General features: G+C 39.8%; 1 protein-coding gene across 1 annotated transcript; it reads left to right on the forward strand.

Annotated features, from left to right (window-relative positions):
• The first annotated feature begins 2,053 nt into the window (after positions 1-2,053).
• Positions 2,054-14,239, forward strand: Yipf5 (Yip1 domain family member 5). Its single transcript, XM_021634386.2, has 6 exons — positions 2,054-2,192; positions 2,576-2,695; positions 6,391-6,566; positions 9,281-9,426; positions 12,278-12,459; positions 13,307-14,239. The coding sequence occupies exons 2-6, from the start codon at positions 2,586-2,588 to the stop codon at positions 13,467-13,469; spliced, it is 777 nt and encodes a 258-aa protein (XP_021490061.1). The 5' UTR covers positions 2,054-2,192; positions 2,576-2,585; the 3' UTR covers positions 13,470-14,239.
• Positions 14,240-15,113: the final 874 nt, after the last annotated feature.

The following is a 15,113-nucleotide window of genomic DNA, read 5'->3' on the forward strand; positions in this document are numbered from 1 at the left end:
TAAACAAAAATGCAAAAAAAAAAAAAAAAACCCACACACAAACTCATTTGCCTGTCACTTCCAAAACCAAATGTGTACTTTAATGAAAATCCTAAGTTCAATTTCACATGCCTCTGATTGTTTTAAAGTAAAATAATTTTCATTTAAAGAAGAGTTTAGATGTTTTTATAAGTGATCTTAATAATGTAACAATCCACATACATGAAAAGCATTATCAGTTAGGCAACCATAACTTTTCTCTCCAAGGGAGAAAATTAGAAGTGAAGATATGCCTATTTTTAAAATTTTCTAACTTTGAATCTTAAAAATCAGTATAAATGTAAAAAATATACAAACTACCTGTGCTTAAGAACTTGTACTTCCTTCCAACAAGCCTATACTAATTTATCATTCAATGGTCTCTCGTTTGTTTCAGAAACTAACAAAATCTTATTTCAGCATTTGTCTTCAGTATGCATTGGACCTTGTTTGAACCCAACTGAGGAATTTATTCAATATCAAACAGCAGATAAGACTGCCAAGAGCAGCCTGGGGACTCCACTTCTATGAATATTTCCTCCGCAATCCTGACAACATAGGTATGAATATACAGTGAAAAAACAAAAAAAAAAAAAAAACCCTAAACAGGCTATTATTATCTGAGAATGTGTATAGGAAAAGGCGTGGTCTTTGTGGGCAAAGAAATACAGTGAGACTATTGGGTTGTGTTACAGATTGACTCCTGTCCTACCAAAGCGACGTATTAACGTTCGTATTCCGAAGATGAGACTCTAACTTGTTCACAGAGGCAGTGAAGTTAAAAGGCGGCCATTAATGCCTTCACCTACTATGAGCAGCTGGCCTTATGAAAGGCAAATCAGGCAATCATAGGCCTGCAATGAGGGAGATGTGGGAACAAACAGGTAGGATGCTATGTGAAGATGAAGACACAGGCTGGACTGACGCATTTATAAAATGTATTTATAAGCCACGTGACGCTGAGGTCAGCAGGATCCACAGGCAAGGGCAGATTCTTCTCTACAACCCTCAAAGGGAAGAAATCCTGGAAACTTTGATTTTAAACTTAAGAACTTTACAGATGAGAAAATAGTTTTTGGCTAAGCTGCTCAATTTGTGGTGCTTGTAAGAGCAGGCTAGGAAATTAATACTGAGTACTTCTACTTCAAACTATCAGTTTATTCTTGGTTCATTTCATCAAATTCCAAGAAATGGAAAACTTCATGAAATCTTTCTGCTTACCAATCTTTTCTATACAAATTTCAACAAAGGCATCGCTATGCCGGTATCGTTGTTGCTCTGGCTCATGTACAACAATCTTTAAAACAGGTCTTCATATGCCCTTTTTAATTTTTTAAATATTCCTTTCTGAGGACTTGGGGAATAGTTTTGTGTAAGGAAAGACAGGACATCTGAGGTGGGCTTTAACACATTTAATACACTGAAACATTAATATGTATGTACATATACATTAAATATGAACTTAGCTAATATTGCAAACCGACGCATGCGTTGGTCAAACAAAAATAATTGAGACTGTCACGTTTTTCACATTAAATATTAGCAGTTTTGTGTAATGCACCCTGTACGCACGTGAATGATATAGACAGCAAATGAGACGGTTCATACAGTATGAGAGCTTGGCATATATGTCCATTCTCTTACATCTGTCTCATTAATATACTCACAGTAACAGTTGCCAAGAGAATGAACTTGGACTAACTTACAAAAAGCAAAGTCGTTAGGCTAAAACGAATAAATAATATCCTCAGTGCGGCGCCTGAATCAACAAGTCCAGAGAATCCGTGGCTCTGCTTTTCTGTCCCTCCTCCAGCCCAAAACGGAGACCTGCTCTCTCCTCAAAACAACCAGCTGCTGCTCGGCGCACTCCGCCTCTACCGCCGACCCGTTGCCGGAAGCAGTTTCCCCACTCCCTATTGGTCCGTCCCAGGACGAATCAGTCACTACTGCCCTCGGCAAGTCCCGCCCCCACCAGCCACGAGGGCGGACACCCCTACGGAATTCCACCCAACCCGGCTGCGCAGGCCTACTAACACGCCTGCGCGGACGTGCCTGCCCCGGAAGCAGTTCTTTGGCCTGTGACACGTAGCAACAGGGCTACTGCAGGGTCTGGAACTGAGTTTGGGAGTTACTAGGGGCCGCTGGAGCTGCAGCCGCCGCCGCCGCAGCGCTTGGTGAGTGTCCCGGGCCCGTGTTCCCCTTTCGGCTTCTGCAGCAGTTGTGCCGGCTGGCTACCTGGTCAGTCTGCGCGGGCTGTGGTCTTTGCCTCAAGCCCTCCACCACCACTCAAGACCCTGTGCAGCACTTATACCTGGGTGAAGCGGCGCCTCCACTAGGCCTCGCCCCTACCTCAGAGCTGTCAGCTCCCCCGTGTCCAAGGGTCTTCTTGAACCCCAGCTCTCTCACCCCCAACCCATCCCAGACCACCTCCACATGCTGATTCGGGTTACCGAAATGCGCTCCGTCTTCTGAGGGTGTTTGCTTAAGCAAAGGACCACAGACAAATCAAGTAGGACCTTGGGTGTAAACAGTATTTGGCATCTCTCTTCTGTTGCAGATCATTTGCAATGTCAGGCTTTGATAACTTAAACAGCGGTTTCTACCAGACAAGTTACAGCATCGACGAGCAGTCTCAGCCGTCCTATGACTATGGAGGAAGTGGAGGACCCTACAGCAAGTAACTTTTCAACTTTGGCAACCTACTTAGTGTATAATTCACGGACGAATGTATTCGGGATGCACAGTTCTGCCTTTAAAAAAAAAAAAGAATATGTAAACGTGTTTCCTTTCAGGAATATGATTGATTGCCATTTTCTTGGTCTAGAGAGATGGGACATTTGTTTAAAGGGGTTACCCAGTTTATGATTTACTTTCCGAAAAAATAAGTCTTCTAGTGTGCCAAAGAAGCATAAATACTATGTTGAAATAATACAAACGTTTTGGGTAGGTACTTAAGGTACCTAGAATATAAGGCTGTTTATTCACTTAAAAAAAATTAAAGTTTTTGATAGCTTATTTGGTAGGTAAGTCAGTCTGACTTTGAAACTTTATCAGCAGATGTCTAAAGAGCTTAGTGACACTGGTTAACAGTGTCAGCTCCCCATTATGAGTCATGGTATGACTTTGCTATGGCTGTTGATAATAATTTTTATTACTCCACATGCTGAGGTATTATGGTTAGTACTAGAGAAGTTACCAGTTTCAGGCTGAAGAAGAGAATTCAAAGCCTTCAGGCTCTGAACTGTTAAAAATAAGATCATCTGTAATATCTGTTGTTCGGGATACTTTGAAAGTATTGGCCTACTTCCATCCTAACAAACTGAGACGTCAGTAAGCATTGCTTCATACTAGTGCAGATATTTTACATAGCCATGGCTATCACCTAGTACATGCAGGTTTATGAATTGTGCTTGAGAAAACAGAAGGTATGATGCTGCAGTCACAGTATGTCTCAAGTTTCCAAAGCTTTATAGAAGCAAAGTTAGACTCCTTTGCTTCTATATGTGCTTGCAAGAAGATCTGCCACCTAATTATATTTTACATATTATCTCTGCTTGCCAACTCATATTTTATTTGCTTTACTAAAACTTGTTAACAAAAATCAGTTAGAACTTTGGTAGTTAGGGAAAAATCTAGGTTCGTGCAGCATAATATCTTGCTTGCCTTGAAGTTCGACTTATTAGCCTTATTGTTCTACCGTTCCCTCACGAGGTCAGTGTTAACATTTTATGGGTTCCTTTTATGGGTATTTCACTATGTCATACATGTGGAGCCCCCATTGTTTTCTAGCTACTCCCCTGAAATATATAGTAATTCTAGTCACTTATTTTTAAGAAACTGAAAACTTATAATTTTACCTTTAACTTGTCTGATATTTTATGAAACATTTTTATGGCCATAAGTAGATAACCTGTGTTGAGGTTTTATCTTTGCTGTTGCTACACAAAGCTTATAACAGTGGTAATTTAGCATGTGCTACTTGCCTGCTCTGAAAGTATTGTTGTAAAAATCATGCATGCCACAACACAGTTTGGTTTGCAACCAAGTTGGTGACTCGAAGTTTTAGAACAGGTCCTGGCAGGCAGGGAAATAGTAAACTAGGGTAATGCTGTCTTTTTTTTCACTGCATCTGGAAGATGTAATGATAGTCCCACCTTTGGAGTTGTTGCTCACAGTATGTCTATTTGTAATCAGTGGTACTCAGTGTGAGCTCCAGATTATACGGGATTATTACTATACGTTTTAGAGATCTTCTAAATTCAGAAATAGTTTTCAAAACAATATTAAAGCATTCTATACCTCTCACGTGTGTTAGCCTTTGCAGATCAACACAGTAGCATATTATCCTAAATCAGGTAAAGAGAATTGTTATCCTTGCTCAACTAGCTAAGCCTGATGAAGATTGCTGTTGTGTAAGTAGGTGTGCACATAAGAAGAAGTAAGCATATTTATGTTCCAGAAAAGCTGGGCACCTGCAGGTGCAGAATATAATTTTGAGGCAGTCTGTATAAGGAAGGGTTTTGTAGTGGTGCTTATTAGTCATTAAGAGTTGATGACCACTGGAGTTAAATAACCTAGTTTTAAATCCTGGCACCATCGTGGCAAATTATTTTAATCTAAAGTTCAATTACAAATATTCATATTGAGAGAATAGTAGACCCATTTCATGGGGTTGTAGTTAGTAATGGACAATTCACATTAAACACATACAGCATAGTGTTTTTCACGTGTAACATTGAAAAGAGGTGTTTAGGACATTTGCAGTAGTTAGGATATTCTTCTGTATTGTAATAACTCATTTTAGAGTTAGCTAGTTTTAAATTTTAATATTTTTATTTTTTGAAAGTGTTGTTATATTTATACAATGTGTATTGATTGTATCTTTTCACCGCTACCTCTCTCCAGCTCCTTCGGCCTTCTGGTCATCTCCTGCCCAACTTCATGTCCTCTTTTTGTATGGTTATTAATAGCACTCCGATCCTCATTAGAACTGCCTTGTGCACATGGCTGAGTGGCCGTCTCCTGGGGCATGAGCAGCGTACCTGTGGCTATGCCCTGGGGATGGGGGAAAGACTCCCTCAGCAGCTGTGAGCAGCTAGCAGCGGTCCTGACAGGGTGAGCCCTGAAGGGCCCCTCCCCAGGCTGGGCTGGAATTTTTGACTGGCTTGGTCTTGTGCAGGCTTGTTAAGGTAGTCACAGCTGCCGTCAGCTTATGTGTGCAGCAGCCAGGTCACATCCAGAAGTCAGGGTTTCACAGCCCTATTGCAGCACTCTGCCTCTTACATACTTTCTGTCCACTTCTATGACGTTTTCTGAGCTCTAATGGTGAAAGGTAGATATAGAGGGGCCTCCACAGCTGAGCTCAGCCTTCTTTTACTTGGCCCTTTGGCCGGCTGTACTGTTAACAACCTCTGAAAGGACTTTGGATAGGTGAACATTTACTATTGCTTTAATTTTTTAAATTGAAATAATTAATTTAAAATTAGTTTTATTTTTAAAATCTCAATATTAATGGCTTTCATTACATTTTTGCATTTTTCAACAAATACCAGAAATACCATTTTAAAATAACTTTAAAATATTTAGATTCATGCTACTCACTATACCATTAGTCCACTGAAACACTAGACATATGCTAAGACAGGGCATCAGTGCGGCCCTTTTCCCTGTTAGTCACGTAAATAGCCCCAGGAAAGTTTTTTCCTGAGGGCTCGGGACTTGGTGTAAGCCCAGAGAGGCAGTAAGCGTACAGTCAGTCCACAAACTTTAAAGCACAATTCAAATACGAGGCGGTCTGAGGACCTTTGTTTATATTCGGAAAGCTTTCACAGAGGAGCAGCTTGATACCCCCCTCCCCAGTTTGAAATTAATCTTTCTTTCTGAGGTCTTCTCATTTGCAAGCTCTACAATACTATGACATATGAAAGAATAATGATTCCATGGACATCAGATTATGGAAAATATCAAGTCTGTCACCCCAAGCCTTCATTTATCATGTTCAGCATACATTTATTTTAGAATCTATTGTACCACTCTCTGGGTTTCTAGGGGAAGATACCAGTCCTGACTTAAGTTTTTACTTGTTAGTCTCTGGGTATTTAAAAGTGTGGTAGTTAGTCTGCTTGTGTGCTGACATGCACATGTTGGCAGCAACGGCCTCCCGTTGCTCTCTAGGAACATCCTTCTAACTAGATTGTTAGCCTGTCACTCACGGCTTCAGCACTGATTCTTTGTGGGTATCCTAGACAGAGGTTTGGAAATGACTATGTTTTAGCTGTCAAGAAAAGCAACAACAAAAAAGGAATCTAGGAATACCAACTGTCAATTGTTTAAAATACTGAGAGCAAAGCTTTAAAATTCTTTGATTTACAGGCAGTATCCTGGCTATGACTACTCGCAGCAAGGCCGATTTGTCCCTCCAGACATGATGCAGCCACAGCAGACATACACCGGACAGATTTACCAGCCAACTCAAGCCTATCCTCCCGCAACTACACCTCAGCCGATCTATGGAGACAGCTTTGAGGAAGAGCCACCTTTGTTAGAAGGTAGGATGGAATGGGGTAGGTTCAAGACCCCATCTGAACAGCATGAGGCCAGAAATATTTTTCATTTAGAGTAGTTTAAATTTTCCGTTATATTCATAGACTTGGCATCCTTAATTGGAAAGTCTGAAATGCTACCTACACCCTTTGTTTTTACCCTGAGACAGGATCGTGCTGTGAAATCCAGGCTGTCCTCAAACTTGGAGCGGTCCTCCTGCCTCAGGCTTGCAAATGCTAGGATAATAGGTGTTACTCATCATACTTAGCTCAAAACATTTTGAATATTAAATTGGTCTTAAAAACTTTGAATTTCAGAGCATTTCAGATTTTGAGACCCAAGGTGCTTAGCATATTTTCTGGTCGCTAGCTGGCTAAGGAAAACAGATTCTAAATTGGAGATGATGTTCTTTCCTCTGGAAGAACAGTTGGTAGCCTTTAGTCAGTGACTTATTTAGAAGAGAGTTTATGGTGGGCCAGAAGGGACCATTTCTTTAAGCAAATAACCTACTTTAATTTCAGATCATTAATTAAATTCTGCCTGTGGAAAATATGAAAGTAAACAGTGTGGTATTTATAGTTCTATGTGGAAATAAACTAACAGAACAGTTGATTGCATAAAAATATGTTTCTCAGTTATATTCCAGAAATCTGAACACAAATGCATAGACATAATTACATAATTTTGTGTGATTTCTTCTTTTATTATTGTCAACAATTTTCCATCATGTTCATTGGGTGTATTACAAACATTTCATGATATATGCATTTTTATATTGTGCTCTAACACATAAATGCATTTCAGATTCTGCTCATTCACATGAAATTTCACGGGGTAATACAAGAACAGTGCCCATATGTAGACTAATGTAATATGTCAACTGCCTTTACTTCTCAAAAGTGGGAAGATGGAACTTTCTCTTTTTTTAAGTTTAATTTTTATATATTCATTTTACATCTGACTGTAGCATTCTTTTTCCTGTCTTCCCAGTCCCACCTTTCCTCCGTGTTTCCCCCATCCTCCCTCCCCTACTTGTCAGCAAATAGGAGTCCCTCCATCCCCCCCCCCCCCGAATATCAAGTCCCACTTGGACTGAGCACATCCTCTTCCCTGTGGCCTGGGAAGGTAGCCCCGCCAGGGGCAAGTTATAGAAAAGCCGGCAACAGAATTCATGTCAAGAGTCCAGCCCCTATTCCCTTTAGGAACCCATATAAGGACTGAGCTGCCGATAGGCCATATCTGTCTAGGGGGCCTAGGGTCCTTGGTTGGTGCTTCAGTTTCTTAAGTTTCCCTTGGGCTCTGTTAGTTGTCTCTGTTGGTCTTCTTGTGGAGCTCCTGTACCCTCTAGGTCCCTCTATCCTTCCCCCAACTCTTCCACAAGACTCTATGTGCTCCACCCAGTGTTTGGTTGTGGGTCTCTATGTCCATTTCCATCAGGTGCTGTGTGGAGCCACTCAGAGGACAGCTGTGCTAAGCTTCTGTCTGCAAGCATAGCAGAGTATTATTAATCACGTCAGGGGTGGGCTGTCTCCCCTGGGGTGCATCTCAGTTTGGGCTAGTCATTGGTTAGACATTCCTTCAGTCTCTGTTCATTTTAGTCAGTGTACATCTTGTGAGCAGGGTAAATTTTGGGTAACAGTTTTTGTGGGTGGGTTGGTGTTCCCTTCTCTCCAGTAGGAGTCCTGTCTAGTCAGAGGGTGGCTTCTTCAGTCTCCATGACCCCTGTTACTAGGAGTCTCAGCTAAAGTCACCCTCATATTCTCTCAGGAGTTTATTCTGTTGTGGGTCATCAGCTTGTCACAGAGATGTCCCCGCCCAAGGTTTCTCTTCTCTCTGTAAGCCCTCTGTCTTCCCTTCCCTGCTCTTCCCATGTCTGATATCAACCCTCATTTCTCTCCATGCTCCCTCTCTTACCCTGTTCCCTCTCTTCACCTACTTCTACTGTCTATTCTATTTCTACTACTAAGTGGGAGTTAAGCATTCTCCCTTGGGTCCTCCTTGTTACTTAACTTCTTTGGGTCTGTAAGTTGTATTATGGTTATCCTGTACTATATGGCTAATATCCACTTATAAGTGAGAACATACCATGTTTATCTTTCTGGGTCTCAATTACCTCACTCAAAGTGATCTTTTCTGGTTCCCACCATTTGCCTGCAAATTTCATGATTTCCTTGTTTTTAATAGCTGAGTGGTATTCCATTATGTAAATGTACCATAATTTCTTTATTCATTCTTTGGTTGAGGGACATCTGGGTTGTTTCTAGTTTCTGGCTATTCATGGGTACATGGGTATTTCTGAAGCTCCAGGTAAAGAAGCCCTTTTGGTTAGCCATGTGCACATGCTCTTTTACATACTCATGTATGTGAGTCTGTTTCATCTTCTTCATATACCTTCCAACACAGAAGTTAGGCTTAAGCAGAAACCCAACCTGTAGAATGGTGCTTAAGACTTAGTGAAGTATCATTGACCATTGCTGAATCCTGTTCCTGTGTATTTATTTTTGTGTCCTGTTCAGGCATTGGTTATGGAAAACACAAATTCTAAAATATGTAATAAGAGTGTCCATTGCTAAAAAAACTCTTTTGAAATGGAAGGAATAGCTATCAGTCTCAATCTGTGGAGTAATGGGCTTTCCAATGTACAATTTTAGGTAAATTTATATAAACTAATAAAGGCATATCACAAATTCTAATGGATTTCCTTATCTTTTTATCTTAGAGTTGGGTATCAATTTTGACCACATTTGGCAAAAAACACTGACGGTGCTACACCCTCTGAGGGCAGCCGATGGTAGCATCATGAACGAGACCGACTTGGCAGGGCCAGTGGTGTTCTGTCTTGCCTTTGGGGCCACGCTGTTACTGGTAAGGTTGTCATCTGTTGGTTAACATGACTGAAGATTTTAAATATTCTACCAGAAGACATTTGAAGTCTCAACTCTTTGATAGGTTTTTGGGTGTATTGAGTTTCTTGAATTTATACTTATTCCTTATTTCTCTGTCAATAGTAAGTATTGGGCAACATATGTTAAACTTTTATCTCTTGAGCCAGATATAGGAGACACAACACAGGTATAATCAGAGCCTTGGGAGACCGAAGCAGGAAGATTCTGAATTCTAGGCCAGTCTGGACTACATATTGAGACAGTTTCAAGGGGGAAAAATACACACACACATACACACATCTTGTAAGAACTAGTTCAATTTTAGGGAAAAATAAGAAAAAATGAACATCAGAATGTTGTAATTTTAAGAAATTGACAATATTTTTTTTTACTGCGTTGCACTTAAAAATATAGAGATAGTAGTTGTCTTTATTTAATCCTGTCCTAGTTTTCTTTATGTTGCTGTGGTAAACTACCCAGGGGAAATGGGGTTGGTGGGTCGATCCTAATGGAGAAAAGGTTATTCTAGTGCATTTCCTACTTATATTCCACCTATCAGTGCCTGGATGTCAAAATGTATGGAACTTAATATAGTCTGTTCTATCTGCAGTCAAGAGCAGACAGAATAAATGCAGTCATGTCAACTGCCCAGCTCACCTTTCTGCTCAGTTCAGAACACAAACCCAGGAATGCTGCCACCCTCCTTCAAGCACAGTCTTCTTCCACATGTTTCGTCACAGACATGTCACAGGCTAGCCTCATCTAGACAGTCCCCACAGACATGTCACAGGCTAGCCTGATCTAGGTGGTACATTGATACTCTCCCAGGTGATTCTAGGTTGTGTCAAATTTAAATTTAACTGTCATAAATGTCTGGCTCTTGGTCAGTGTATGGCTTTCCTGTACATTTTAACTTCCAGTGAATTAAACAAATGGCAAGTTTTTGTCTCTACCTCCTAGTTCTCCAGGAATACTAAAGTATGCTGAAGGGAAAAGTTGTTATTTTCAACTGTAATTCAGTCTGAATTACAGAGATCAGTAGTATAATTGATAGAAAATGTTATCTTTGCCAGAAGACCTGGGCTTCTACACATACTCCCACTGGCCTTGACCTGACAGTTTAGTCCTTTATATCCCTCTGCTGGATAATAGCTGTGTTGCCCACCTAGCCTAACAGAGTTGTTTTGGTGTACCTCCATACCCAGCTTGTTTTAAAGAAAAAAAAAAGACAGTTGGCTGAGAGCATGTAGTCATAGACCTATAATCTCAGCATTTGGGAGGCTTAGGCAGGAGGATTGCTCCAACTTTAAGACCAGCCTGGGTTAGAGTGAAACACTTGTCTCCAAACAAAAGAAAAAGCAAACCAGGACAGGCTATGGGAGAATACTTTGCAAAACTAACAGTGCTGTGCAAAACAGAATTTATTATTTATTGCTCTATTAATTCACTCTTCAATGAACTTGGCTTCTTCAAACTACTACAGCCTGTATCAGATATTTACAAGTAAACATTATATCCAGCAAATGCCTCAAGGATGTTTTTCATTTACAACAATTGTAGAGACATTCTCAATATTTAGTCATATGAAAAAGGTCTCGCCTTTTTCAGTCCCTTTTTGAGATATCTCTGCAGACTTGTTTTGATGAGAGTTTTTTTTTCATGTGGGTTGACTGGGAAGGTTGTAATGTAGCTCATGCTTCCTGTCTGAAAACCATTCAGTGATTTCTTTTTTTGTTGGTTTTTGGTTTTTGGTTTTTTTACGACTAGGTCTTACTTGTATAGCCCTGTGTGCTCTGAAGCTCACTGTGTAGATCAGGTTGACCTTATACTCAAGAGATCTGGCTGTCTCAGCCTCCAGAGTACTTAGATTAAAGGTTTTTGCCACTATGTCTAGCTAATATCTTATATACGAACAGAACTTTCAAAGTGTGTGCTTTCGTTTTTAATCGTAGGACTGTGGAATCCAACATAGAATTGGGAAAAATAATGAAAAGAAAAAAGTTCCTCTCCCTTATATTCACCTAGTTTTCTTACCCTCTTTCCTGTTCCCTTTCTTTGCTCAGTTGTGTATCAAGCTCAAATGCTACCAAGAAATGCAATAGAATATCAGTGTTGGGAAGTGGTGTATCAAAGTTAAGAGTTTGAAGTCAAGGTGTCCTCAGATTCAAGCAGGACAGGGTTCCAGCACTGAGGGAGAAGAGGACATGGCTTCCCTCCTAACAGAGAAGCTGTCTGCAATTGGTACCCACTTACAAAGGGCAATTTTAGTTTTTTCCAATGGCTTCTCACTGGGTATATTAACACACTTAGGCTATGCCCCATGCCCAGGAATTGACGGCCAACACAAAAGGAACTCAGTAGTGTTTTGTAGATTTTGTAGGCTCTTGCTCTGTCTCTCTCTTGCTCTTGCTCTTGCTCTCTCGCTCTCTCTCTGTTTGTCTGTCTTACTGGTCTTTTGCTTGTACATTTTGTTTTCCACTTGTGTTTTTGTGGGTTTCTGTATATGTATGTGTTGTGTGTTTGTTTGTTTATTTTAAGGAGGTTTTTGTTTGTTTGTTTGGGGGCATGGAGTTGTGTAGATATGAAGATGAGGAGGATCTTGGAGGATTGGGAGAGAGGAAAAAGTACGGTATGAATATATTCTAGGAAAGTGATTTTTTTTTTAATTAAAAAGAAAAGCATGAAACCTGTCTGCTTCGTCTCTTTCCAGTGTACCTCTGTAGATTTTGATGCTTATGAATTGAGTATTTTAAGCATGTGTCATTTAATGTGAAATAAGGCCCAAATAACACTTTCTCCTCTTTAATCTATTTTCTTCTCTTTTCCCATAGGCTGGCAAAATCCAGTTTGGCTATGTGTACGGGATCAGTGCAATTGGATGTTTAGGAATGTTTTGTTTGTTAAATTTAATGAGCATGACAGGTGTCTCATTTGGTTGCGTGGCAAGTGTACTGGGGTACTGTCTTCTCCCTATGATCCTGCTGTCCAGCTTTGCAGTGGTATTTTCCTTACAGTGAGTACTGATCTTAACCTCAGATTTAGTTGGGCAGTTTTATGTAGTAGGGTTTACTTCACCTATGTTTAAGATAAAGCACTGATCTAGCAAACATGTTTGTTGTACCTCATGTAGATTTGAACTGTGCTATCTGCACTTTGGGTGATGAACAGTGAAAGTGAAAATGAAATTTGAAGTCTTCTATATAACCTCAGTTTTACCTTTGATCAATAATTTTACTAGTTTTATGTTTGCTGATACCATAGCAATAATGAAGTGAATAGTGTGATCATTAAATAATACATGGAAAAGTTTCATTCATTCATTCATGTTAACATGTTTAGCCTCCTTGGTATTCTAGTTGTGTCAGTCTTGTTCTTGTAGCAGTTGAGCTTTTTGAAAACATGATTAGTAAACACATATGTGTTTGTGGGGAACAGGAATGCTGATACATTGTAGTGGAAAGAGGCCCTGGAGAGATGTTGAGCATCCACACCATGCAAAGCATGACCTTCAGCAGAGGTCATAAGGGAACAGCTTAAAGAAACATTATTACACTGCTTACAGCAAATGATTGAGCATTTGTGAAGTCACTATGCAAGTACATATCTATGTTTGACAAAACAGTCTTATTTCTGTACATGTCTGTATGTGGATTTAGAAATGTCCGGAGGTGTATCTGTTGCTCTCCAAATGTGCTAAGCCCTGCAGTTTGCACAAATTCATAATCTGTGGTAATGTGGTACTGCATTTGTGCGCTTTTCTGCAAAACAATGCATTAGAAATCTGTTGCTTTAGAATAGTGTATAGTTTAGTCTGTTTTTTTTTAATATCTAATTTTCTTTCCCTTTTTCTCCTGCTACAGAGGAATGGTAGGAATTCTTCTCACTGCCACAATTATTGGATGGTGTAGTTTTTCTGCTTCCAAAATCTTTATTTCTGCATTAGCCATGGATGGACAGCAGCTATTAGTGGCATATCCTTGCGCTTTGTTGTATGGAGTCTTTGCCCTGATTTCCGTCTTTTGAACTGATTTTGTCTGGATATGGATATCAGTGGGCCGAATTCACAAAAAGGACCTTAGACTCTTAAAATTGGACCAGCAAACTACTACAGTGCAGCTCAGTTCACTTCCCAGTAGCCTGGAAGCAACAGAAGTACAGCCTTTTGTTCATTGGTGGGGGACTGTTGAACGTGCTGTGGAGTCACCGAGCCGGCCAGCGCTGTGTCTGCTGACACACCCAAGAAGAGTGATTGCTTTCCTGACAACAGCTCTCCCTTACAAACTATAGTAGAATGTTTTTTCATAGATTTTTTACCTACTGGGAAACCAAACACAAAGCTCATAATCTTTCTCAGAAACAACCAGTTATAGTAAAGGAGAAATGTCTTACTGCAAAAATATTTTTCGAAAAAATTAGGGAAGAAAATAGTAGCTGTATCTTCAAGTTAAGCGCACTGAAATAAAGCTGAACAAAATTCATTGCAGAGCTTTTTGAGTTTGCACTTCAAATATTTGACATTCCTATAAATTGTCTTATGAAATTTGTACTGAAATTCAGATGTAAGCAGTTCACAATCTACCTTATTGTAGAGTTGAAATGTGAAAAGCTATTTAGACATTAGTGTCAACTAAATCTGGACTGGTCACATGAATGTTTAGTTCTATCTCCACATGTCCCGGGAAAAAGAAATCACTAACTTTTTTGAGGAAAAAAATATTTAAAATTTCACAATTTCAGTATTGCAGTTATCAATGTATAGTGCATTTGATGCTTATTAAATTTTTCCCAATTAACTGTGCTTTTGAGTTTACTTTCTCTAAACTACTGTTCTCTTGTTTTTATTAGGGTTTGATTTTGACTCATGATTTAAACCTAGTTTTTAAAATAGAAGTAATCTAGTGTAGAATCAGGCAAAGATGAAGTGAAAAGCCTTTACTTTGAATGGCAGTACGGGTGTTTGTCCCCACTTTAAATTCACTTGGTTTGTATCATTTTGCTGTCTGGTGAAAGAATCTGTAGGCAAATGTTGTATATCTTGCATGTGGACTTCTCTCAGATTCTGGACAATACACAGTAACAGTTATGAGCAATGATGGGATGGAAAATAAAGTCTGACCTTTTTTGTAAAAGGAGGCCAGCAGCCAAAAGAAAAATGCTAGATTGATATGTTAATGTTACTTTTTAGAGTAAAATTTTAAGTAGAAAAGGAATATCATATACCTGATTTTCTTCCTTTATTCTTGGTATTCTGGGTTTGCATACTGATCATAAGTTTCAAGCATGTCTCCAGTTATTCTAGTACCTTCCCCTTCTCTGGTTTGTTCGTTTGATTTTGGAGAGTAAATGGTTGAGGCAGAATCTACTGCAGCCATCCCAGGCTGGCTCTGCATTCCTAACCCTGTCATTTTCAGTTTGTTTTACATAGTTCTTATTGAAATTTATGAATACCATCTGTTGTTTTGTTTTCGAGACAGGGTTTTTTCTCTGTAGCCTGGGCTGTCCTGGACTTGCTTTGTAGACCAGGCTGGCATTGAACTCACAGAGATCTGCCTGCCTCTGCCCTCCCCACCACTCCTTCTTCCACCTTCTCTGCTGAGATTACAGTTGTACGCCACTGTACCTGGCTGCTATCAATACACTGCTGCTTATAGTGAATGGGGAAGATGA

This window comes from Meriones unguiculatus, chromosome 2, assembly GCF_030254825.1.
Source record: "Meriones unguiculatus strain TT.TT164.6M chromosome 2, Bangor_MerUng_6.1, whole genome shotgun sequence".
NCBI lineage: Eukaryota > Metazoa > Chordata > Mammalia > Rodentia > Muridae > Meriones > Meriones unguiculatus.

Coding starts and splice junctions, on each gene's coding strand:
- Yipf5 (XM_021634386.2), top strand. CDS start 2,586: ATGTCAGGCTTTGATAACTTAAACAGCGGTTTCTACCAGACAAGTTAC. Junction 6,567..9,280: donor AGAGCCACCTTTGTTAGAAG/GTAGGATGGAAT, acceptor TTTTTATCTTAG/AGTTGGGTATCAATTTTGAC. Junction 12,460..13,306: donor GCAGTGGTATTTTCCTTACA/GTGAGTACTGAT, acceptor CTCCTGCTACAG/AGGAATGGTAGGAATTCTTC.